The sequence below is a fragment of the Ciconia boyciana genome, chromosome 7, assembly GCF_034638445.1.
Source record: "Ciconia boyciana chromosome 7, ASM3463844v1, whole genome shotgun sequence".
NCBI lineage: Eukaryota > Metazoa > Chordata > Aves > Ciconiiformes > Ciconiidae > Ciconia > Ciconia boyciana.
This window is the reverse complement of record NC_132940.1, coordinates 15754803-15781450: the sequence shown is the minus strand read 5'-3', so window position 1 is coordinate 15781450 and position 26648 is coordinate 15754803. Positions and strand designations below refer to the sequence as shown.

General features: G+C 37.5%; 1 protein-coding gene across 8 annotated transcripts in view; it reads right to left on the bottom strand.

Annotated features, from left to right (window-relative positions):
* The window catches only part of ADGRL2 (adhesion G protein-coupled receptor L2), a 163249-nt gene that overhangs the window by 44875 nt on the left and 91726 nt on the right, over positions 1-26648 (bottom strand). For all 8 annotated transcript variants that reach the window (XM_072867125.1, XM_072867122.1, XM_072867123.1 and 5 more), the window contains exons 4-5: positions 7021-7130; positions 525-1325 (exon numbers count right to left, since the gene is read on the bottom strand). In XM_072867125.1, the coding sequence (XP_072723226.1) occupies positions 525-1325; positions 7021-7130 (911 nt within the window). The remainder of the gene's footprint in view (positions 1-524; positions 1326-7020; positions 7131-26648) is intronic.

The window sequence follows — 26648 nt, the reverse complement described above, 5'->3', positions numbered from 1 at the left end:
AAAAATATTTATGCTTGGTATTGCACATTAAGCCCATACATCTCCTCCGGGACCTCCCAGCACACATCACTCTCAACTGCTGGCGCCAAGAAGTTAAAAGGTCTGCATATATGTTGTAATCAATTCAGAAGTCAGGTAACACCGAACGGATGGGAACAGGCTTCTGGCTCAGTGTGAATCAACTCAAACTTACTTTCGCTATAGAAAGTCAAACTGACTGATGGTATAAAATAAATAATTCCCCAACTCATTCTCAAACACAGAAAAGCTAAACACTTGCATTAAAAAAAAGGAAGAAAAGAAAAGTACAAGCCTGTAAACCAAATAAAGTAATTCTCTCTCTCTCTCCACAGGTGCTGCAAATCTGCCTTGCACCAGTGTAACACTGTACTGCTCAGCACAGCGCAGACAAACAACCCCTCCTTGCCTTTCTGCCAAGAGCTAAGCCTAAGACCAAAGATATCGTAACATAGTTATCTGAATGGAAGTACAAGGGGATTAAAAATGAGAAAAAAAAATCTTACCTTGGGCAGGATCAGGTGGGCCAAACTCCAAAGAATAGCGCAGAATGAAGTTGTTATTCCACACGTACAGCTGGTTGTCTCTGGGGTTGTAATCCACTGCAGCGATGTACTGGTACTGGTTGGGGAAAGGAACATCCACGTGCTCGCCTCTGCTTAACCTGGTGTTGTAGATGTAATCGATGGCGTTCTTGCCGGTCTCGCTCTCATTGTCCTGATACACCGACCGCACTACGTACAGGACACCACATATCATGAAAGCATTGGATGCTGCCCGTTTGTCGTATGTCGTCTCCCAGGTGGCTTCGAAACGCAGGGTGTAGGGGTTCAGCTGGCTAATTACTATCATCCCATTGTTTTGCTCCGTAGCATAAATTACCCATAAGCCATTTTCATCAACTGCCAAGTCAATATCAGTCTTTCCTCCCCATCGGTATGGAGAAGTGTCATGGTAATTAGCATAATTGATTATGGCCTCTCCACTCTTAATTCTAGTCCTCAAGTCGAATTTTACTATGTTCCTAGTTCTTTCCTTGTTAAAAAAGACAGCGCCATCATACACTACAAATCCAGTACCATCCACTCGATTTGGGAGTTTATATGTTGTCTGCTGGCGTCCATTTTGGAAGTCCTCTAAAGAAGCATATTCTATCAAAGTATCGGTGCGATATGGAGTCCATGGCATGAAGTATATTTTATCTGCAGCCTGGAGAGGATCTTTGCACCAAGCACCTGCTTTTTGTTCAGCTTCATATAAATACGGTGAGTCCACAATTGCTTTCAACGTCCCCGGGCAAACAAAAACTAACAGTCATAGAGAGAAGTAAGACAAGAATTACGTCAAATTAAGACTATCTCATAATAGAAAGAAAAAAAAAGAAAAAAAAAGGTAGGTAAATCATAATGACTGTGTCAGGAAGAAAAAAAATCAATTTAATTGGCACTAGATTATACCTTATGTTATAATTAATGCAATTATCACCCTTTATCATCCACTTTTCTTAAAGTTACCATGTTCTTGCTGTACCAGTATGGAAAGTGGATGGGAACAGTTTTCACTAGTACAGACCAAGGCTCAATGGCATACACAGACAGCTGAAAATGTAGAGCTACTCTTGCATTTTCGTCTTAGACTTTTAGTGAGTACACATTAACGCTCCAGAGCTTTTAACTGGTGTGCAGCAGTGCGCTAGGTCATTTCAGTCAAAAAAAAAAATCACATTGACTTGTTTAGAACTTTAAGAAGTGGTGAGGCTGAAAAAGGAGGTGCCTCGATTAAAAATAAAGGAACAAAACAAATCAACAGGTATATAGAGAAAGCAATTAGGAGCAGAGAAAACAAAACACAACCAAAGCAATGAATGAAACAGACCAGGAAACCCTGTAACCATGGCATGCTATGGAGAGGGTTCTGGAAGCCAGGCAAGATGACACTCGATTAACAAGAATTTACCCAAGGGTGAGAGAAAGAGAGGGAAAGAAAGACAAAGAGAAAGGGAGAGAAAAAAGCAAGGGAGTCTTCCCTCCAGCCCAAGTATTTCAGACACTATACCCCGCCACCTACTTTAAGCAGCCAAGTCACTTTATTGCAAACAGTCGACTTCTTTATGAGGTGTACTTATGAGATCCTGCTGATTATCATAATATAAGAGTGTTGTGGGGAGGGGAAGGGAAGAGGTTAACATCCATAAGGCACATAACAAGGAGCTGGGGTTTGGACTGTATACGTTATTTACCTTTTTGCTCCACTTCTATTTTAAGCATCGGAAGAAAAATAAAAAAGTGCAAGGAAAAAAGAAAGAAGATTAACATAAATTGACTATTAATCTAAAGATTAAATTAGTAACAGACGCTAAATATAGGGAGAATAAGAACTGCACTATATTGGATAAAGAGAAACAGACAACAGGAAAACCTAGCAGGAGAGAGATTCTACGGTTACACAAGTGAACACGGATCAATCATTTTAGTAGATTAAGGAGGCAATACAGATATGTTGGCATGTAGTTTCACTTAGTGAACCTGAATAAATAATGAATGACTTTACTAATGCATGCTATACATACTCTTCTTCTTCTCAAAGCATAATGCTATCAAGATGGTTTTTAAGTGACACATTAATTTATCATATATGTGCGAGTGCACATATACATATTATATTAATTAGATAATTATAAATCCAAAATGCAGTATATTAACTATATAGGTTTGTATGTGTGCTTATTAAACCTTCCCCCATCTTTGTCCCAGACACCCTTCTGCTTTTCTTTCTTGTAAAGAAAGCAGCTTGCATCCTTTAGCTCTCCTTAGGTTTTATTTTATTTTTTTTCCTGAATGTTAATCTTGAGAACTTTTGCCACTTCTTAGTCTGTAACTGCAAAATCAGACTAGAAGGAATAAGCAAAAACATCTAGAAAAAAGAAGCAAAAGCACAGTAAGCAAGAGGAAAAGAGAAGAAAAAAATTAACATTTAGCTCATTCAGATATTCTCCAGCATCATCGATTAAGCCCGAAACAGCAAGCTAGTATGCAAGGACAGTCATACTAAGAGTTTAAAACAAATATCCATCCCATCACTGTACATGGAAAACATAAACCGAACCTGATTAACAAAGTTATATTACTATAGCAATTTTTCCCTGAGGAAGTTTTAAGGAACATATTACAGGAAGACGTGTAGCTGAAGTCCAGCTAGTAAATAGCTTTCCAATAATTATTTGCAATAAAATCTATTTCATATACTCAGTAGCCTTTGAAGTATGCTCCCTTAGTTTCATAAAATGACCTGGAAAATGACAGATGTACCAATCTGTGTAACAGTAGCTGCTGATACCAAGGAAGTGTACCGAAACCATTTGTACAGCTATTACATTTTCAGTATTACGGTATTATCCTGAAGAATGTATTTGTATGTTTCATACAAAGTTTTGGATTTTCAGTTTCATTTAACAAAATTACATATGATTATTTTGAGAGAATGGTATTGGCTGAGCCGATCTAGTGTTTCTTCAGGGAACAATTCCAAAACTTTATGGGGGAGTGGGAGGGGGCTAATATTCTCAAAATGAGCAGTAGTTTTCCTAGCCTTTGTTCATTTATACCTCTTTAGGTAAAATACTTGTTTTTCTGCAATTTGTAATTCTTGAGTTATCCGAGTAAACAGAAGGTGTATTCTGAGGTGAATTCCTGGGTTTCACAATCAGTGTTAATGACTTTCAGATGATTCTGTTTGTGAACTTTTATGCATGAGTTTATTCCTTGCCAAAGAGCAATACTGATATTGTACCTGCTTAGAATTAGTAATAGGAGAGGGGGAAAAAGATAGGGATAACTAAAATCATTACTGGCATGTCTGCTCTGCGTGCATTGGTGTACAGCTGTACATTTTTCAGGGACAGATGGGCTTATTGAAATAAACAAATGCTGCAAAGTCCAATCAATACAGACAGAGAGAGAATAAAACACTTTAAAACGTTTTCTATTGAATTCCTGAGTCCAAAAAAGGCTTAAAATAAAAATGCACAGATGTACAAAATGGTACTTTTGATGTTCTTCTTCATAAAAGGGCTGACTTCTGTTATTCAGTCAAAGTGTCAACATACATTGTGCAGCATAATTGAGAGAAATGTCAAGTATGGTACTCTCAATTTCTTTGTAATTTAATCAATAACACTCTTATTTTAGGACAAAGCAATGCCTATCAAATTTGTCTAGAATTTTAGTTTTGTTGGAAATCCAACTGAGTATCTCAATAGATTTTTTTTTTTTTTATTTATTGAAGAGGATTAGAAAAACATCAGCAACAGGTCTATACTTTGAGATGCAAAAAAGGAAGTTTTTCATTAAGTACGTTCTTATGAGGGCGATGAATACAGAACCCAGAGAAAGCTCAATCAATATGTATGATTAGCAAAGCAGTTACGTATTTCTGGAGGCCAGCAAGACTTAGAGGAGCTCATAACTGCATTTTGTACAAGGGTGACACCAACTCCAGTGCGTAAGAAGTCCTAACTTTTACCATAAAACCTGGTATGATTGTTATTTGTAATCTCTCATGGACTGAAAGGTGCCACAGTGAGACACAGCAAATTTTGCAGTCTTGCAGTCACTGAAGATGAAGTTCAGGAAAAGTAAGAACCGTAACTGAACTTTGGTTAGAAGTGCTGTGATCACTAAAAACCTCCCTTCCTAGACCCACAAAAGCCTATCCCACCTTCCCAACAAGTCTCTTATGCTGGGACAGCTGCTACTTGCAAACCTAATGATTTCAGTCATTCCGTACGTTTAGATATGGAGCACTGGAACAAGCAAGGGAGAAAAAAATTAGACTTGGTAACTGGAGTTTATCAGGCGTCAAAAAAAAAGAGACTTGGAAAAATACCAGGATAGGCTTTGTGGGACAGGGAAGAAAGATGGTCAACAATGAAAATGGCTACTGAAGCACAATGTGGTTTGAAATCAATCTTCAAAACTGATTTTAGCAACTGGCAACCTTTTTGATGACTGCTGGTAATGACAGGTGATGCTTCTTACAGTTCTGGAATTGGGCATAGTGTCATCACTGTACATGCTGCAGTTGACAAACTCCAAAACTTATACACTTTGAAAGACAAGAAGTATCCAGAATCCTGAGTTATGATAGACACAGAATTACATAATTCAAAGGGTAGGCCAATGCAATTGACAGTAAACAAAAATAAACATTTTAAAAGCAGAATAACTACATGTTAGAGTACAGGGTAGGCCGCGCTGTGGCACTATACTTCTGAAAACTGGAAAAGAAAAGATTCCTGTAGATAGCAATACCCAATCGGTAGAACATATCCACACTCCTCTTCCTAAAACAGCATAAAAAATTATGTTTGAACATTATTTGCATTACACTTTTTCTCTATGAGCTAGCCTACTGGAACTGGAAACGTAACCTCTTGTCATTTGACTGACCTCATGGTTTGGAATCAGATGCACTGCCCTCTTTCTGAGAATTTGGGAATGAAAATAGCGCTAAAGTAAAAGTGATCTTTGTGGAACAAAACTTTGGTTAGATTGGGGTAAGACATCACTCCTCAAAAGTGGCACGAGAAGAACGGTTACAACAAGCCACCGGTACTACACACAGGAGGAATGGTACTAGGGATCACTGTATGCAGTAGGCTTCCAATCCTACAAATGGTACAGAAAAAAAATCAGCAAGCAACCATTTCACAATGACACAGCAGAAATGAAGAAAAAAACAGATGATCTGTGTTTGGCCTTTAACAACAGTGAAGGTTCAATGTGGTGAAGCAGTACAGAGTAGTATTTCGGTTTAAGAAGTCTAAATTTTAAAATTGTGCAGTAAACAGTATGGACAGTTTTGACATAGCTTTGCTTATGCCAGAACTCATTTCCTTCCTTTTTGGATATATACTGTCACCACAGTGTTTTTGCATCTCAGACTTGGCCTGTTTCCTGTACCAACAGAAAATGTGACTTTGGTTAAGGATTACTGCAGATCAAGAAATTCACGCTTAATAATAACTTAAGGGAATGATCAGTGCACTGCTCAAATTCCAAGCAAACACAGCTATTTCTCTGTTGAGTAACGGGATGAGGGAGAAGTCACTGCAAAGAATGACCTTACAAGAAAGCAAAACCAGTTAAAAGTGTTGAATCTGCAGAACTTTTATAAACATGCATACAGGTCAATGAAAAAAAGCATTAATTATTGCAAGGAAATAAGAAGTATGTCTAAAGCTACTGAATTCTGGCATTAGAAAGAATATTGTACAAAACTGCTGAAGTAGCCATAACTTCAAATTTTTCTATCTCAATATGATTTCAGTATTTACTTTGTTTTCAGTGAAAAATTCTGTTCTGGCAGCTGATTCAAGCCACAATTCATATTTTCTCTTTCCATTAAAAGTGAACATTTCTTTCTCACTCTTTCCCCCATTGTTTTTAAGAACCAAGTTTGAGTAACTTACTGATGAATTATTCACTCTGAATCTGCGTTCACTTATAATGTGCCCCTGAAGCACAAAGTACTCTTACAATGTCCCCCAACTAGGGCATTTGCCTTGGCGTGTCAGTGTTGGGTTTTGCTGTGCACCCAAAGTCACCACAACAGCAGGTAGCCTTTCAAGTAGATCATGATTAAAATTGAAGTCAATTCCTGCTTTAGAAGTCTGTGAGCCAAGCCAATTTGTCAGCAACTGGTAGCGGGCAAAAGTACAAATTTCTATCTGGCCTACTGAATAGCTAATTCGAGTTTGTTTTCTGGAAAAACAGTAGCCTTAAAAGCCAAACACTTAAGAACACAGACAGACACTTGGCCAGCATCACACCATGGCTTCCTTCCACACTTCGTGAAGCTAATTGGAGGCCCTAGTCTGCAAGTGCTCTGCATGCATAATGGGTCCGTGGGCCATAAACATATGCTTCTTTTCCATGTAACAGCACTCCAGCTTTAATTGTGAGGGCCAGAGGAAGTGAGCAAGAATAAAAAGATTATACTTACTGTAAGGAACACATTCATACTGAACTTCTAGATATTTGTATGTTCCAGGACAAGGATCAGGAAACACATCTGACCCAGTAACTACTATACACTGTGTTCGGTTGTTGCACCTGTAATGGGAAAAGAAAGCAAGCTAATTAATTTAAAATTACATTTAATTTGCAAGTTCATGCTAAAGTACTATATGCAGTGCTAACTCTCTTCACACTTGGGCAGTCCAATCCATAACACAACAAAATTAATTAATACTAGATCGGTCAAAGTCCATAAATAAGGCTTCAAGACAGTATTTCAGTTCAGGGTTTATACTTTTAAATTTGGAGATCGATGTTATCTCAAATGTCACTCGTTCCCACTGGTCCCAGCTGTCCCAAATATATACTGATCTGTTCAATAAAATCAAAGCAAAATGCAAAGATTATACAAAATGAAAAAATGTATAATTTTGAATAATGTACAATAACGCAAATGAGCAATTCTTTTCATCTTTAGAGATATACATACTGCTGAATGGTTTTACATCTCAGAGAGATTTTTGTTGTGATTCAAGGAAACGATTTTGATTGGAAGAGTTATTGTAGACAAAGAGCATTAGCATTTCCATTTTAACTATTTTAGGAGCAATTGGTGGACTCTAAGCTTCCTCTGTTAGGATACAGGAAGAAGTAAAGAATGACCATCTGAGGAAATAAGAAAAACAGTTAAAAAGAACTGCAAGAAAATTAATTAAAATGTATTTTAGAGGAGACTAAATACTGAAACATATATCTGATTTGCTTAACAATGGAAGCCAATCCATTTTGATACAAAGAAGAACTTTATTACAAGGCCTCCAACCACAAGCGTCTAGTGAATTTAATGGTTTTTGAAGGTTTTTTTTAATAGTAATAATCAAGAGATTTTAGACTACTATTCATTTTTCCAGAAAAAAAAGTATTAGCTTAAGAGTTAAAAGTGAAAAAACAATTACCTAACCCTGAAGAGATGGTCAAAATGGAATACAGAAAAAATAGTCAGAAGGAAGTAGAAGAAAAAAAAGAGAAGGTCAGGGAGTTTGGTGACTAAAAGAAAAAGAGCTTGGCTGATCTTCTCAGGGGTTAGTTTTGTTTGTCAGCAAACTGAATAACAGAAGTCTGAACTTAAGTAATAGTCTAGCCTTTGACTCCAGCTGTACATCAACTTCTCTATTGCCCTACTACTTCCCACACTCCCTGAATACCACATCCCAAGCTAAAATAATCTGTCTTGTATCAACTGCTTTCCACAGCTGTACATTGCCAACAGGTGTAAGAATAATTCATGCTACCTCATAAAAGGTAGAGCAAGCACATTTGAAGAACTCCGATATAAATCACTTTCCTTTTTATATACTAATCAAACTAGCACAGAGCTGGTCAGGACATACTGTGCCTCTCACTGAGCAAACTTGGGAACGACAACTCTTCTGACTTTATCAGTTAATTCTTCTTTTCTTTTTCCCTTTTTTTTTTAAAGCTACTTATTTCTAGCCTCATAAGGCTCATAATTGCAGAACTAATTGGAAATAGCCAGGGATTTCTGTATATATGCACAACCATGGACACAGATAGATGGTGAGGAATTAACCTGTCACCCACATGCTGCCTGTGGCAGTGACTTTCCAGAGAGCACAGGCAGGTCCCTGTACAGCTATGGCACAGGCAATGCCGCACCGCTCCCAACAGCACTATTATTCAGTACAACAGCTCGTGCAGTATATTAGGGAGTCTGGAACGAGTATGACACAACCAATGGCTTTCGGACCCATGTTGAAGTGAAGAAATGTGCACCCAACTTGCAGAGAAAATCATGGTACTGAATCTGTAATACTGAAAACATACAATACAGTCACTTTTTTGTACTCACACAAAGGTCAAAGAGCTACTCTTGTGTGTGTTGTGTAGGAGGAGGCTGTAGAAGCAGGAGAAGGCAATATGGCCCAAGACCTCAAAGGTATCTCTGTTCTAAGTCCCGTACGGGTTTTTTCATGCCCCACACCTCAAGCCAGACTAACCAGCATGAGAAAACCTTGGATGTAAGATTTTTAATTAATTTCTTTAAATTTCTGTTTCTTCAGTAAAAACCTTACGCTGAAGCCAAAATAATTCCTATAGAAGACTCTGTGTAGTGCATCATTCAGTATAATGGTTTCCACAGCTTTGAGCTGTATGAAAATTTCATTTTACACTTGAATGAGCGGCAATTAAGAGAGAAATATTGATTTGTAACAAAATAAAATGGATACATATTGGGAGAAATTGCTTGAGAATGAAACTGATGAAGGTCATATTTAGCTGTGGAAAAAAAAGTTTTACTAGCAGTATTTGTAAATCTTATGAAAAAGAGGGACTTCTGTCTCCCTATGAAAATTTGTTTTCTTTTCTTTCATTTTCCCCTAGTGAAAGACTCATAATCTTGCTGTCAGTCAGGAAACTGAGAAGAACTTCATGCTAGCTTGTATCGAAAGGATGTATAATAATATTTCAGAAGAAAATGCAGTATTTTGTCCTTTGTACAGTAAGTGGCAGTGTCAAACTTCAGGCACTGAGTGGCATTTACACAAAGTTGTTGACCTTCTAAAAACTTTTGACTATTTCTTTATGCAGGACTTCACCTGTTGTGTGTATGGTCACCTTTGGCCAAAATGAACGAGACCCCCAATTCCAAACCAATGAGCTACTCCCACTGCTGCAGTACTCAGCAGTGCTACAAAGCACACCACCACCACCTCCTCAAGAAGTGCAATTACTTGGATAACTGAACGAATAGAAGTATTTGTGCTTTAAGTCGTAGCTTTTTACATTCACATCACTGATTTTGCTGCATTGATGGTTGCATTTTATAAAACATCAGTAATTTTGATATAAGGTTCTGATTTTCATGCACTTTAAGATTTCAAATTGAAGACACTTGATTAAGATATTCACAGGTAAAAAAAATGGAAATTTCAGGTAACTATTTGTTACATAGTTAGTGGTCAAATTTCAGTTCCAGCGAAACCTTCACAAACACCCAACAGCTACTACAGCAGCTGTCAGTCCCAATTCATGGGTTACAGAGAAGAGATGAAGAATAAGTGGACTTCGTAGAGGTAGTTCTGAGACAAGCAATTCGGGGAATTTACACTACTGCGATTTGTTCTCTGGATAAATGAAAGCCTTCTGTCTGCTGCGTTGTTGGTTTTTTTCCCCTGTAAAACCGGGGATACTAACTTCTCTATTAGTCATTGGCCTGCAGTTCTGCTGCTGCCTGCAAAGACCATTTTACAAACTGATAAAGGTTTCAGTTGAGCTTCTTTAAGACAAGAAACACTGAATTCTGTCTGGTATTTTGGACAAAAGACACTCCATTCTCCATAAAATAGCACTAAACAACAGATTATCCTACATGGCTACAGATTGTCAAAGCTACAGCATCACTGCCATAGCAGAGGTTCATTATTTTGAGAAACCTTTACACTTCGAAACACTATGCCCAGTGAAGAGGATATTACACTGTTACAGCCTTCAACTCAATCCTGTGACCCATTTTCATTCCTTTTTGTAATGGGCAAGCCCTTTCTGAGTGTGGCCATTTCATGGGATTCTCCAAAACACGACTACAGCGGAAATAAAGTTCCTTGCGATTTGCAAAATCAGCCTAGACACAATCAGGAAAAACAATCCAAACCCCAAAAACCTTAACTGGCAAATAACTTAAAGTCACTCATTCATTGTAACCAACATTATTTTTTCTACACAATATACTGTTAGTTTGGTCCATCTATTCAAACTTAGAATTATTCCAACTGAAGGCATGATACAAATCAGCTCTAATTTCTGCAAATTTAAGAAGTCAAATCACAAATACTTCAGTGTTTCAGTGTCTGTAATCTAGTGTTTAAGATTTCTGTAGGTTTTAAGTACCATTTAAGTGTTCTGTAATCTAGTTAACTGTATACTTCCCTAGCATATGTTAAAATATGCAAATTCTCAGGTTTTGATGTACAATCTTAAAATTCCTATGATCTCACACTGAGAAATGTCTTCACGTTTAAGACATTCACAATATTCACAAAGATTTATGATACAATGACTTTGGCATTTACAAGGAAATAAAGCAGATCTGCAAAGAACTCTATACAAACTCACTAACAGTTGATTTAGGAAAGGTAATACATGAATTAAATTTGAAACCCTAGTTAGGAAAAGACTAACTGTAGCACTGAAGGAGTGACAATTCAGGTTCCTGTGCCAGCAGCAGCACGTTTTGCAAGGGGAAATGTAGGAAGTATCACTATTCTCATAAACGCAAGGAGCAATTGTGTACTCTAACACTCATTTCTTCAGTATTTTAGTATGAATGAAGAAAGGTTACATTTTCATAATGCAGATGCATCACTTAGAGTAATCTAAAAATCAAATGGAGTGTTTAATTAACAGTTACAGTACAATGTCTGAACTCCTTTCACCTCAGGAAGAAGACTGTGCAAATGAGGAATGGCCCTTTCACATTTCAGATGAATACAGAAAAAAAGGAAAGTAAAGCAGCTCCTGCAGGACTGTTAGCAAGTATCTTCTGCTCACGATGTACCCATGTCCCTGCTGCATCCATCCCCTTCTGTGCTCAGCTTTAAGGACAGCTGTACTTTCCATGATAATTTGTTTGCATTTCAACTCTAATCTTGACTTGTACAATTCCCAACAAATTGCTTTTGCTCTTTTTTTATCATCTTATGCTCATTATTGCACTTTTCCACGTGCAATGTATGGAGATGAGATTCCATGTGCAATCTATTGTGTGAGGTGTTTTAATCAATAATCTTGTTCTGCTGATTAAGCAGGGGCTTCTGTTTTGGCAAGATAACATTAGTTTCTCCTGTCATGCTCCAAAAGCTATTGGGAATCTTCAGCAGATCATTAGATATGCTACAATAAAGCTTTGGTACATTCTCTTTTCTTTCTTAAATTACTTCTTCACTGTCCTATCATTCCCCGTCACCGCTAGCACTGCATTATTATTACAGCTCCCCTGAAACTTGCACTAGAGCTATGTCTCCAGGCCATAGGATGCCATTTTCAATTGAAGCTTCTGCTTGAAAATATAAATTAAGAAAATTTCATTATCTCCTGCCAAGGGCCATTATTCACCACTGTTCTAAGGAAGATTAAAAATGCAAAATCTATGGACTTGAACAAATACTCCAGCATTAAAATGGAAAACACAGTGTATCATGACTGGACCAGAAAGTGAAGTACTGGAATCTAAGAAGCAGATTCTGCAAAGACGTTAGCATTACATGGATCAAACAGATTGACTGAGGGAAGAGGTCATCTTTATGGGTAAGTCACATCAGTCACATGTGATACAGGATACACACAGTTCCTTTCAAAGTGGTTTGCAAAGTTAAGGTATGTAGGAAATAATGTCCACATTACAATTTATCCTTCAAATGCTTTTGTTTTGTATATAGAACTTTGAAAAAGATAGTAACATAAAAGAAAGATCAATGATATTTTTAAAAGGATATGAGTTAATGTCTAGCCAGAAATGGGCTATCAAAATCATTTTGGCTATTCCTAATGCTGCATTTCTGTGAATGCAGTGTTTCATTAAGTAAGGTAAAACTGGCAAACACAGAAAACAGTCATATGTACTTCACTTTAAAAAGAAAAAAAAAAAAGATACAGTATAAAGCCACGTTTAATACATAAAATTAATTTTTAATAAAATTGTCAATACATTAAAAAAATCTATCTTGGTATGTTGTGAAACTTTTAAGTCAGATCTGACAATACTTCTCTTTCAGCATATTGATTAAATACTTAAAAGCTAGCATGATGACATGTTCCTGCATATCGCCTGCAGCAACCTGCTTAAACACCACTTGAAGCACGTAAACTCTGAGTTGTAGCACCACATACTCCATATGGTCGTCTTGTTCCTTATTCACCCTGGGTGAGCTGCAGTCTGAGTAAAAAGAGATGGGAATGTGGAATGACGACACTTCGTGTATTGACTTTTAACAACAGCATATTTTAAACTGAAAAATTCCTGAACCTCTTGAGTAAATGCCTGTCTTTACATATGTATTCCTAATGGTCTACAACTGCCATGTGAGATGTGCTTCTGCTTTTGTACGCATATTCACTAGACCTCCACTCCTGTTATTAAACTCAAAGTTACGTATGTGTGGAGATGTCATATATTACTTAAATGGTATATTAATTTGGTTTTAGAAACTATATACAAAATTTACATATAAAATAGCCAGAGAACAGAGATTTTATTTTAGCGGTGTATAGATACATACGTATGCACACACACATACCACAGTAGATAAAATTATTTAAAGGAATGTATTTAAATTCTGAGTTTCAAATTCACCTCACAAGAAATACATTATTACATACTGAAACCTAACGAGTTAGCAAATTTGGCCTAACCAAAGCCTGAAAAAAAGACCTGCTAAAAAAACCCTGCCTTGCTATAAAGCCCTGATTTGAAGCAGCATTGGCCAGCCATCACTGCAATACCCACAGCGCTCCAGCAACCGCAGCAGCAGTAGCACAACCCTACCCATGCAGGAAGAGTGAGCACATGCATCCGTACAGAGCCATGCTTCCCTGAAGGTAGACATGTAATCCTGCAACTGGCTTGTAAAAAAACCAAGATGCCACACTGGAAATTCTGCTTACTCATGTATAAAATTTTCTAAAAATTATTTTTAAGTTAGAATCCTTAAAACTATTATGGGAGAAAGAGTACACAAAAAAAAGAAACAAGCACCAATTTTACCTAGCTCAAAGGGAAAACAGACTTAGTGTGCTGTGGTGGTAGTTTTCGTAACGTAAGAAAAAAATGGGAGATACATGAGCACATATGAAAGCAGAATTTGGCCGTAAGAACTGTGTCTAAATAATGGACATCTTCATGTGACTGCTAAAGCAGTAAGGCATGCTAGAAATTGGTTTGAAAATTCACAACCCAGCCTTTGGATTTTCTATGCACTTGGCAACGTGACCACTACAGCAATAAACCTGGTGACTTAGGATGAAAAATATTTGGGGGGGAAAAAACCTGAGAAAATGGTTTCTAGCTTCTTTTTAAATATAATATTGATGATTTGTTGACTCTTCCTAATTACTGAATAAACATGAGATAAGGAAGCTAAATAGTGTGTAATTAATATTGTAGAAGAAGGTGCACCATAGCATTGTTTCCGTTTGCCCAATAAATACGCAATAATATTTAATTGTGTCTTCTTCATACAGTGTAATCTTGTGGGAGTCTAAGGGTATGCATTAAGGATGAAAACTCCAAATAGACAATAAAACACAACAGAAAATATGCAACTCCCACAGGCCCTTTCTTAGGATTACCCAGTTTGATTCATTATCAATGAATGTGTATCAGACTTGTATGGCAAAGTAATTTAGCAGAGTATTTCTTGTTTTCAAACTCTTCTTACAATTTTAATACATTTAGTTATGACCCATTTGCCTTTTAGTATTCATGTTCTCTAAGTTCAAAGCAGTCACTGTTAAAAAGACGAATCTTCTCACTCACATCTAAGCTATCAGAGAATTTTCTTTCTTGTTACAATTCATTCTTGTTCCAGTACTTTGTTTATTGGTGTAAACGCTATTGTTATGGGGTTATTATGAACCTGAAACTGAAGCATCAGATAAAATAGGGAGGGAGAAAAAAAAAGAAAAAGGAAATGTAGATTCCAGTGGAATACATAACTCCTGCCTTCTCTCAGTAATTTTTTAAGTGCTCTTATAATCCCATCTTTCTATCCCCACTACTTTCTACCACGTATGTGAAAGGCCTACTAGAACTACCAGAGCCTTTGAGGAGCTGACTGTAAAGCAAGGACAGGAAAACTAGGTATCAAAAGATGCAATGAGGTGTGCAAAGTAAACAGAACAATCTTCTGGTAAGGTTTGCGTAGGTGCAAGCCAAACCCAAACCTTGTAACAGTATGAAGAAGAAAAACCTGTTTTTTAGAGAAAATGTTTCTAACGCAACCCTACCTGAGGAAGAAGAAATGGAAATAAAGCCATATTCATAATCTTGTCATATTATTTATGTGCATGTGTATTTGCAAGCAAAATGCAGCATGGGATTACAGGCAGTGTATGTCTTAGTACACCAACTAAGCCAAGCAGATCTGCACTGCTGAAAAGTAATCAGTTCAAAAGATTCAATTAAATGTTTCACCATTTAGACAAATAAATAGCCTGCAGCTATGCTTATTTACTAATGAAAACTTCAGTAGTGCAGCATCGTAATATCTGAGCAATTTACACAGATTACTCACACTGAGTGAGCGTGAGTGCAGCATCACGCCTTGTGGGTTGAGCAGGTTTCAGGGGAGAAACATAGGGTTGGGTAATAACATCAGAGCTTTACAAAGGGGCGTTTATTTCTGAAGCACAGTGCTAGAGAAGAGCATATAGAAAATCCAAGTGAAAATCCTGAGGCACAGTGTCTGATCCTTAGGCATAACGCTGCAACAGACTTGCAAAAGAGACTCCCAGGCAGAGAGCATAGGATAAGAGTAAAAACCCTTTGAAACTCTTTTTTGCAGCACTGTCGATCTTTTTTATCCATGGCTTGGCATGCAGCACATTCATAACGTAGTTAAAAGTTATGTAACTTAAGACAGCTTCTGAGTCATTATTGAATGAGTAACTTGAACAATTGTAATATTGAAAACGTGTAGCTTTATCCTTCACATTAATTTGCACAGATCTTAAATACATTTTAAAAAATCACCCACTTTAATTACTAAAATAAGGTATTTCAAATGACAGGTGTGATTTGTTACTGCAACTTCTGAAACGTAGAAGCCTTGGTACACTTTTAATATTCACGCTTCGACTGGACCTCCAGGTCAGTTCAATGCAAATTCAGCTTGACTCGCTATGGGTCTCCTGAGTTTAACACAGCTCTTCTGTCTGCAGAAATGCATATTCGACATAAATGTATCTTAGCTCTAACAGGAAAGTAAGACTTCCTAATTTACAGAATTGGCCGCTGAGGCAACATGATTTCATAGGGTCCTTTGGTTTCCCCCTACAATGGACAGGATGAGGACAATTTCAAATGGGGGGTGTGGTGGGGGCAACCCTAACTGAACTTTAACACATGCACTCCCCTTGAATAATTAAAAATATTATAGCCTGTATCAATTAGGAGCAATTATTTATAAAAATGTTCACCTATTGCAGTTTGCATATAGAAAAATGATCACATTTTTAACAAGGGAAATGGGAAATCGCTCTGGGATGCCCTACTTAGATTAAATTAGCAAGAAACTTGTTATCAGACCATATAAAAGATACACCATAATAAGACGTGACCTTGCAGAACCTTGGAGCCAATCTGTGATTTTTTCCTCCTGTAACCCTTCCTAATTATCTGCAAAGTTACAGACCCTTTTGTGGCAGGTTATTTTTCTGTGAATAGTGAGGGGGTTTGGGCTTTTAAATATTTAATTAGTCTTCTGATATGAGAATTGTTGCACATGCCAACTGCTTCGATTTTCAAACTGTGTTCATCCTAATTATGTTCAGATTTAGATTGGTCATCCCAAACCTCTCACTCTTGTAATTATTTACTCCTTAAAGATCATTCAGCAGAGAAATATTTTTCACCCTTATGGCTCTTTCTTTCCACAAATGGCTTTTCTGGTCCGTTAATTACCCACTCAGAGGATTAGAGTTTGTAATAATGCAAGAGATCCTGCATGTAAGATGAGTTTTACAGGGTGAAAAAGAATAAATTGTTTTTTTGTAAACTTGCCTCGGGGAATATCCCCTTTTTGGGTTATAATTTTCATCAACAGAGGCCATGTGCCCACTGCTGCATATCTACCAATTCCACAGGGCTATGGAGTGACTCATTTCTACGGCTCAACAGAACTCCAAGCAAAATGCTGAGCAAGAGGCCAAAAGACAACTTGGTTATTTCACGAGATTTATAAAAGCGCAATCTGCTAGCAAGATGGTATGGTCCTTTTTCTCATCATTCTTAATGCAGATTTCATGGCTTTAAAGTTAAATATATATAACTGATAACTAATAATAAAATTACAACTTTTCTTATTTCATCTGCTGATTTTTTCCAGAAGTGCTGTCCCTTGGTAGGTCTTTAACCAACTCTGTAACAGTGGTGTCATTTCCTATTAAAATGTGTCTGAGACTCCTCACTACAAATACTTTCTTTTCTTCTGAGAGGAATGCCTGTCACAAAAGCACTGTTATTCATTACCCACAGTGATGTCTGGATCTAATTATCATCTGGAAAGCTTGCAGGGCTTCCAGGTATAGGACTTCCCCTGCGAAAGTATCCTTCTGCTCTAACTCGGAAAGCACAATCCCACTCTCTTCTTTGCGATTTGAAGTTAAGGGATTAAGTTACTGATTTGAGCTGTGGACTTTCTGATTCTGGGAACTTCCAGTTTTAAGCCCAACAAAGTTTAGGGGGCTGCTTTCGTTTGCTTGTTTTTACATCTGCAAAAATCCTGCGTATTTTGCGGTTGGTTTTTATGCAAGTCAAGCAGATTCAAGCTCTGTAAAAACACATCAGAAAATTCACTGGCTTTACTCTGTCAATGCACAGATAATCTTTAATTGTGTCAAAAATATTCATCATCTAATCTTTTTATCAAACTGTCTGCCACTGAAGGAGTCTCATGTGCCTGCACAATTAAAAACCCCATGTTAGCCATACATAATACTGTATTACATTTGATGCAAATCCTTTTCTATTGAAATAAGCACTGGGCTGACAGCAGGAAGTGACTGATAAGAAAGCAACAAGGCATTGCTGATGGCATGCATGATAACTGAGCACTAACTCATATGTGTTCTGTCTACAGCACATTACCCAAAGTGCTCCTGTTTTGAATGCTACTCCAGGAGGTGTTCTTTTGCTGTATCTCTGTCACAAAGGCAGCAAAATTATCTAAGAAAGCTAAATATACAAAGTAAATTATGTTTTTCATACCCACTGGTGATGCTGGCACCAGAATAATATACTGAAGGCAATATCAGTGCTACTACATCCTAGATGAGAAAACACCTACAGCTTCACAAGTGTAATAGTACAGTTGAGTTCAATGCTACTAAGAAATTCAGTAAACAGGGAAAGGTTATGGGTTCAGAACTGCCACATTATTGTTACACTTACAACTCTGCCTAAGTTAATGTATTAAATAGGCAGAGGAAAAGGTGCACAAAATCTGAGTTATGGTGAAACGACAATTTTACAGTGCTGGAAAAATGTGTGTATTAAACACATTTCAAAATTGCTCCTTCATCATATAGATATATATCACAAGAAGCAAGATATCTGAGAAGCAATGAACAGTAAGGTCAAAGACCACAGATTACTACTAAGAAAGGAGCATAGATGCCTTGGCAAATACAACGACAAAATACCTATCTTGCCATATGAAATGTTATACAGCCCCGTGTCATTAAGAAGTAGTAAGACTTCCTCCAGTAAGGTGTTCAACTATATGACTTGGGTCAGGTCAGCTTCCTCAATGAAATGATTCTGCTACCTAATTTCTTTTAAAAATGTCACAGGACCTGGTGGTGGGGGGTGGTGCATGTGTGTGTGCGTGCACGCGCGTGCTAGAAGAAACTGAAATTCAAGGGTTCTGATAGCTACTGTATTATAGTGAAAACCTGAAAAAAAATACAGCTCTCAATAGTAAATCTGTAGTAAAGATTCGGCACTGCAAGTATATTATAAAGCAGGTTTAACATGGAAAAAATTCTACATGATAAGAACCTTTCCTCCCCATTGAAGTGTCTACAGCAGGCTAAAAATATACGGAATACTGAGTATTCCGTCTATGTAACACTCTTAAGACTGCATTAACTTCATTGCAGTAACTTGTTTTATAGGCTCAGTTCATCATGACCTATAAAATGTTAGGCTGAAGTGCTTTAAATATCTGCTAACACCATGTGTGAGCCTGGGAGTACAAGGCACTGTGCTGTGAAGCGGCAAAGACAGTACTCTTCTGAGAAAGTAGCACGCACTCTTATGTCACTGATATAAACAGGGTAAGCATGCTAAATAATGTATGAAACAGGCAGCCAATCTTTATATAAAACAGGAATTCTAGTTTAATTCTTTTGTTTTATTTTATTTTACCAGTATGACACTAGTTTTTAAGATTGCTTCTTAAAAAACATAGAAGTTGACTATCATACCAAATTAAAGAACATACATGCAAACTCCTTTCATTCACCGTTATTATATGAAAGAAAAAAATAAAGACCTCTTTCATTTGTGGCCATAGCATTTTTTCTAATTATTGTTCTGCAATATGTAGAAAATAAAATGCAAAGCGGGGAATTATCTAAGTCTTTCAGTAATGATGGCCCATTTATTAAGCAATTAGACTGCAATTTTATTATTAGAGAGAAAAAAAAGAAAAGCTGTAAAATACTGTTATTGCTTGTATCTTTGATCCTTAAACTTTTCCATTTCAGCAACCTCATTAATGTCAAAATGCCATGAATATGGCCACCCCTTTTTAGACTGTATAGCCTGGGCACAGGCAGAATCTATGGGATTCAATAAAGAAGTTTTTCTTGTTGAATTCAACTAAAAAGCTTAATTGAGCCACAAAGGTCAGAAGGTTCTTTTTATTATAAGTAGGAGATTATTCTGTGGCAGAAGGAAACTTCCAGAATATGAGATCTGCTCAATTCTATACTACTCTGTAGCTACTTTTTAATTTTTAAACCCAAGTTACTCTTCTATTCCTTTCCTCTGAATTAAACAGCTTCACTGTAATAATCTTTAAATTCTATTTCCTTTGTGTTACTAATGAAAACTTTTCACTTTCATCGCTACCACTGACTTTGTAACACTAAAAAGTACTCATCATTTACTTACATATATTTAATTCATATTAATCTGTCCTAATTTACGATCTATACCCTGCTCTGCCATCTTCATGTACCTTTTCCATGTCACTTCTGTTTACTAAGTGATATTCAACGGATTTCCTATAATGCAATGAACCTTAAGAGGCAGCTTTTAATTGCCTCGCAAAGGAAACCACATCACTATTAATTCCACAGCAACAGTATAAAATAAAACTATTGCTTCTCAGACTCTAGAGCAATTAGACCTCTTGGCTATTTGGCTAACTCTGCTTCATGATACCCAGTGCAGTTAATTATATTTTTTGATGTTAATAGTCTCTGTCAGTTTCAAGCATAACTCCTCTTTGATGAATATTTAAATTATATTTGAATAAAAAAATAATCTTGGTTACATTTCATATTCAGCAGTCATCACAGCTTAATAAAGGTCTCCTCAGCAAGGGTTGAGATAAATGGCTATATGAACACATGTATAAAGTCCTAAATCAACTTATCAGATAATGTAGCTGTTTTAGCTAAGTATTATAAAGGATATATTGGGGTGGGAGGAATTAATAGGCTTCAATTATGACAGTATTATTCTATATGAACTAAATTTGGCACAGTAATATATACGTAAATCACAACTTTTTAATAATAAAATTCTGAGTGCAACTAAACCAGGAACTTACCTTGGCTAGACTAGAAATTCGAAAACTATATAAAATTCATACAAATTCATCCAAGAGAACACAACATTCAACTGAAAAATGTTGAAGGTTAAGCAACGTTGTCTCAGTCAAGTTCTCAAAAACATTACTAAATTACCAAGAGAGGTAATTACATAGGCTAAACAGTATGCACACCTAGTAGAGCCCATTTCAGAAACCAGACCCCCCCTAAAAAAATCACAGACTGAGGCATGTATTTTGTATGATGCTCAAATATACGAGAAACAGCATATAATACTTAAAAATTTATGTATATGTTTATATAGTTATTTATACTTATTTCACCCATGAACAGCAAGGAAAGACTGATGAATGCATATATACCATCCTGCCAGATAAGATATACACTGACTTAAGAAGAATGCTGCCAGGTCCTGCTTGACCAACCTGATCTCCTTCTATGACAAGGTGACCTGCCTAGTGGATGAGGGAAAGGCTGTGGATGTTGTCTACCTAGACTTTAGTAAAGCCTTTGACACTGTCTCCCACAGCATTCTCCTGGAGAAACTGGCTGCTCATGGCTTGGACAGGTGTACTCTTCGCTGGGTAAAGAACTGGCTGGATGGCCGGGCCCAAAGAGTGGTGGTGAATGGAGTTGACTCCAGTTGGCGGCCGGTCACAAGCGGTGTTCCCCAGGGCTCTGTGTTGGGGCCAGTTCTGTTTAATATCTTTATCAATGATCTGGACGAGGGGATCGAGTGCACCCTCAGTAAGCTTGCAGATGACACCAAGTTGTGCGGGAGTTGATCTGCTTGAGGGTAGGAAGGCTCCAGGGACCTGGACAGGCTGGATCGATGGGCCGAGGTCAATTGTATGGGGTTCAACAAGGCTAAGTGCAAGGTCCTGCACTTGGGCCACAGCAACCCCATGCAATGCTACAGGCTTGGGGAAGAGTGGCTGGAAAGCTGCCCGGCAGAGAAGGACCTGGGGGTGTTGGTCGACAGCCACCTGAATATGAGCCGGCAGTGTGCCCAGGTGGCCAAGAAGGCCAATGGCATCCTGGTATCAAAAGTAGCATGGCCGGCAGGAGTAGGGAAATGATTGTGCCCCTGTACTCGGCACTGGTGAGGCCGCGCCTCGAATACTGTGTTCAGTTTTGAGCCCCTCACTACAAGGACATTGAGTTGCTGGAGCGTGTCCAGAGAAGGGCAACGAAGCTGGTGAAGGGTCTAGAGCAGAAGTCTGATGAGGAGCGGCTGAGGGAACTGGGGTTGTTTAGCCTGGAGAAAAGGAGGTTGAGGGGAGACCTTATCGCTCTCTACAACTACCTGAAAGGAGGTTGTAGAGAGGTGGGGGTCGGTCTCTTCTCCCAGGTAAGAAGTGATAGGACGAGAGGAAATGGCCTCACGCTGCACCAGGGGAGGTTTAGATTGGATATTAGGAAATTTTACTTCACTGAAAGGGTTGTCAAGCATTGGAACAGGCTGCCCAGGTAAGTGGTTGAGTCGCCATCCCTGGAGGTATTTAAAAGACGTTTGGATGAGGTGCTTGGGGACATGGTTTAGTGGTGGACTTGGTAGTGTTAGGTTTACGGTTGGACTCGATGATCTTAAAGGTCTTTTCCAACCTATACGATTCTGTGATTCTGTGAATTTGATAGGTGGTTTTGCCAATACAAAGGCAAGAAAACAACTTAAATATATGAAAACACTGAATGAAATACCAAGCTACACCCTGGTAAAATAACAAATCCAATCTTTTTTGAAGTAAACGAAATCTAAATTTTAAATGTCATTAGTTGGTATCAACGATCCTTTTGTTGTTTCCTTTGTAGCTTGTCCAATACTGTGATTACAGCAACGCACGTGTTATGTGCTTGCACATGTGTAATATAATTTCTTCTGCAGAAAATAATACGAGAACACACCGCAAAAAGATGATCAAGCACCACTGACAGCTATTTCACCTTGCCTGACTGCTCAGAGCCTCATAATATGAGGATTTGTATTTAATTTACTAAGTAATGCCATGATGGAACAACCCCATTAATAAAACCCCCTATTTTTAACAAGTAAACTAGACCTACTACTTTCATATTAAGAATTAACGATAGTGAAAATGCGCAATGCCAGATAAGGTTCTTCTCAGTCATGGGTGTTACTGTTTTTTTCTGAAATAAAGCCAAGGACTACGGTATGCTTCATGAATATTCTAGGCTCTGTGATTATGCCGAGCTCAAGAAAATAGGCTATGTGTATTTCTGCTTTTTTCTTTACATTTGAGTCATAACTAAGTCTTGTGACTAACACATAGAAAACAAAACAAAACAAAAAAATCAGTCGGGCCATGGCCTGGTATTGTGAAAAGCTTAGTTTAAAAATAAAGAGCATTTTAAGCTTCTGCTACATCAAAACACTCATGCGAATGACTGCTGTACTAAGATCTGTGTCTGTTTCAGATGAGTAGAAGCCTTCATTTTTAAAGGATGCTTAAAAAAGATATCTAATGTTGATAATCTTGTATGGTAAATGTTTTGTGAAGAAGTTGTCAGCCAGCTGAAACAGAAACCGCTGGCACGCCAAAGCAAAAGAAGGACCTCGTACAGGAGATAAGCATCAGTACCACAGCAACTCCGATGTGCATAAATTCCAAGAACGTACCTTATCCACATCAGCCTGTGCTATCCTATCATCAACACACGTACTTCCCTGACACGAAAAGGACAGATATGCAAGCTCTTAATGACCAGAAAGTAGAAAAAGGCAAGGTATCTCTCTTTTCTGAGACACTTTTCACTACATAATACCTTTGGCAAAAGGAGGCAATCTTCATCTGCAGAAGGAAAAGTAAAGGAAAAAGCAAGGAGAGCAGCAGGGGTCAGCAGAGCCCTTGTCTAAGCCTGGAGACCCCCGAAGTAAAGTGCGCCATTACCACAATCACAGTCATTTGTGAATGGCAGAGGATAAAATCCTGCCTGTGAAAACTGTTTTAAGTCACATTAAGAAATGCAAATCTGAAGCGTGCTCCAGTTTAAACACAGAATCAACCGTGGGCCCTGTCTGAAGAAGCTATTTTTGAGGCACTAAAATGCTTCTTTGTGGAAGTCTTGTAAAGGCTCGAATTCAGCTCTGCAGTGATCCCACAGAAGGTTTTGCCTTCTGCCAGCAAAGACACCCTGTACGAGGTTTGCTTTTGGCTAGACCTTTTCACTCTGATGAGTGAGATTAATCAGTCATAGGAGATTTACCCACTATCCATCCAAGCCTGGAGCCCAGTGGAAGATTTTCTTTATACACTCATATTATGGAGCAGACGAAACTTGTTTTCACTTGAAAGGACACTAATACGGTATGACAATGTTTCCTCTGCAGACCTGACAATCAGGAACAGGACGGAGGGCTTGAGAGATGTGTCTTCTTCAGAGAAGAACTAATTTTGTTTTCTTTCAAAAATGTCTCACTCATTTATATATAGGATTTGTCAAAATGACATATTTGTTGGACATGTGAATAGGTGGAAAAGAATGAACATCTCCATTCTCCCAGTCTCCCGTTGGGAAGGATTAAGAGAAAGATAAAGTCTCAGGAGAAGGAATGGATACACTGCTTCCTTCATCTTTCCCTTGATCACCCTGTGGGGCAGGAGGCACTTCACTTCCATTTTTAAAAGCCTCCATTTAAGCGCAGCTGTCTTGCAGAGAGATGATGGACGTAACAGGTTAAGAGTATTGCCATGTGAGAAAAGTTCATGGTAACAAAAACCCAAGCATGAACTCTTCACTGCTGTCATGACAGACATGGTAACTGAAGGTACATGTGTTGCATGTCCTATAGATAGGACAGGATACGTGCGACCGAAAAAACACCCACTGCTGAAGAGGATTTATTCCTCTTTCAATCCTTTAAATTTCTGCAGCAATGTTTTAAAAGGGAAGGATATTTAAAAAAATTACAGTTCCTAAGTTCATCTATTATACCTAACATATTTTTACATTTATGCTTACGTATTATATTGAGGTTTCCTTTGTTTGTGCATATTTAAAAAGCAAAATGGTACCGATTAAATATGTTCAGTAAGAATGCAAAGATCACATAAAGCTACAATTACAGTATAAATTGTAGATGAAAATAGAATTTCAAGGCCATTTCAGTGCAGGATTGATGTACCCTCCTTTCCGTTGCAGAACAAAAATAAACTGAATATACCAACTGTGAGATTATATTTTTTAATGTGGACATTTGCATGGTCTGTGAAGTCTGTAGTTTTAAACATTTTGAATTCTTCCTCTTTTTAATGATCATAACTATGATCTCAGTATCAGAACACAGATCAGAAGTTCCTATTTAAAAATTCAAGGTATTTTAGCCTTTATTAGGAGGGAAACAATGTTTTCTTTCTAAAGTTAACATTAATTTGGCTGTCAACATTAAATGCTTGAACTTTGCATCTAAGTAAATGATTCCATAGATTCAGAGTTAATAGGCTATATTTTCTTTAAATACAAAACATTAATTTTCTACAAGCCCCATCAATAGCTGTAACTGTAAATTACTAAAAAAATAAGGTGTACAGATTGGAATGGACCTGACATTTTTTTAATACTGGATTTCTTAAGATTTAATATTATATTATTCTAAATTATTATCTGTCACACTACTCAAGTATTTATTTAAATACACAGGCAAAAAAATATCTAATTGCACTGTACTGGAATCACAAAGATAGTTATGGTGTCTAATCTTTAAAATAATTGGGAACTTTTCCTAAACAAAAAGTTTAGGAGTAGGAAAAATGATCCCTACTAAAAAAAAGCCCATTTTTAATTTAGAAGAGAAAAGTCCCAGCATGCAAAAAACACATCTTACCAGCTTCTTGTTCCACTATAAAATTACATACACAATATGCCTTTGAAATGTATTTTAAGTATGTATTTACAAGTACTTTTAAGTATGTGTTATTATTTTAACCTAATAAAACAGAAATGCAAACACTATGTGGTATCTATGTAACTCTTAGTGCCTATCCTAACAAAAACCTATGGCCCATCCACCTGCAGTTGCAGAGCGGGGCTTTGAAGTTGACACTGGAGGCAGAAAGTCCCCATAAAGCACAGGCGGTTTGAATATAACTGACACAATCCACCTGCAATCTGCTTACAATGGAAGTGGACTTAAGACTAGGTCGTAAGTAAATTTTACCGTGTTAATTTTCAAATCTCTGCTGTGCCTATAAGGAGCAGTACTAGTCAAGCCTTATCAACTTCAAAGCCTCGTGACAGTTTCTAGCTACAGCTGCACAAACACACTTTATGAGCACGCAACTAGAGAAATTTCCTCAGGCTGCTTTGCATCTTCTGCTTCCTTGTTCATTTAATTTATTTTTAAACGAAGAGGAAACAGAGGAGATTTGTCCCTGCTAAAGGACAACGGAGCACCAAGGAGTTTGACTACTTTAAGATCTAACTGCCTGAAACATGGGTCCTCTGCCACTCCCTCACCAAATATTCTAGAAATAAGCTGATTTCTATACTCAACTTTAGCGCATGGTAGGATCTCTCAAACTTGACTGTATGCAAACGCTGGGGTTAATTATCAGAGAAGTGTGAAAGGGGAGAGGGATTTTCTAAAGGTCTAGTCTCTTTCTTCAAAGCTTTAATTTTAACTGTGCCAGTCTGAAGTTTACACGGAATCTAAATACATCTGAAAGACTTTATTCTAGAATAATTGGGATGTAATTTCAATCAGGGACTAAAAATTTAATAACTACTTTACAAAGGTAAAAGCAAAGCAATGAGGTCATTAGTGTTCTAGTCAGGCTTCCTAGGAAAGCATTAAGTTAAAAATCTTTTGAGAACTGCAGAAAAGAAAGAAAAGGGAGGGAGAAAAGATTAAGTAGCAGCTTGTTCTGAGAAAGAGGAGCTGATGCATCAGTGGACACTGGCAAAGTTTGTGTGCTAGTATCTCAAATCCTCTGGAAGGGGAGCAGGGCATGTGATTACATGGCTTTGTGTTAAACTGGAAACGTCTTATTTTTCAATCTTCAGATTTCACAGTATTGA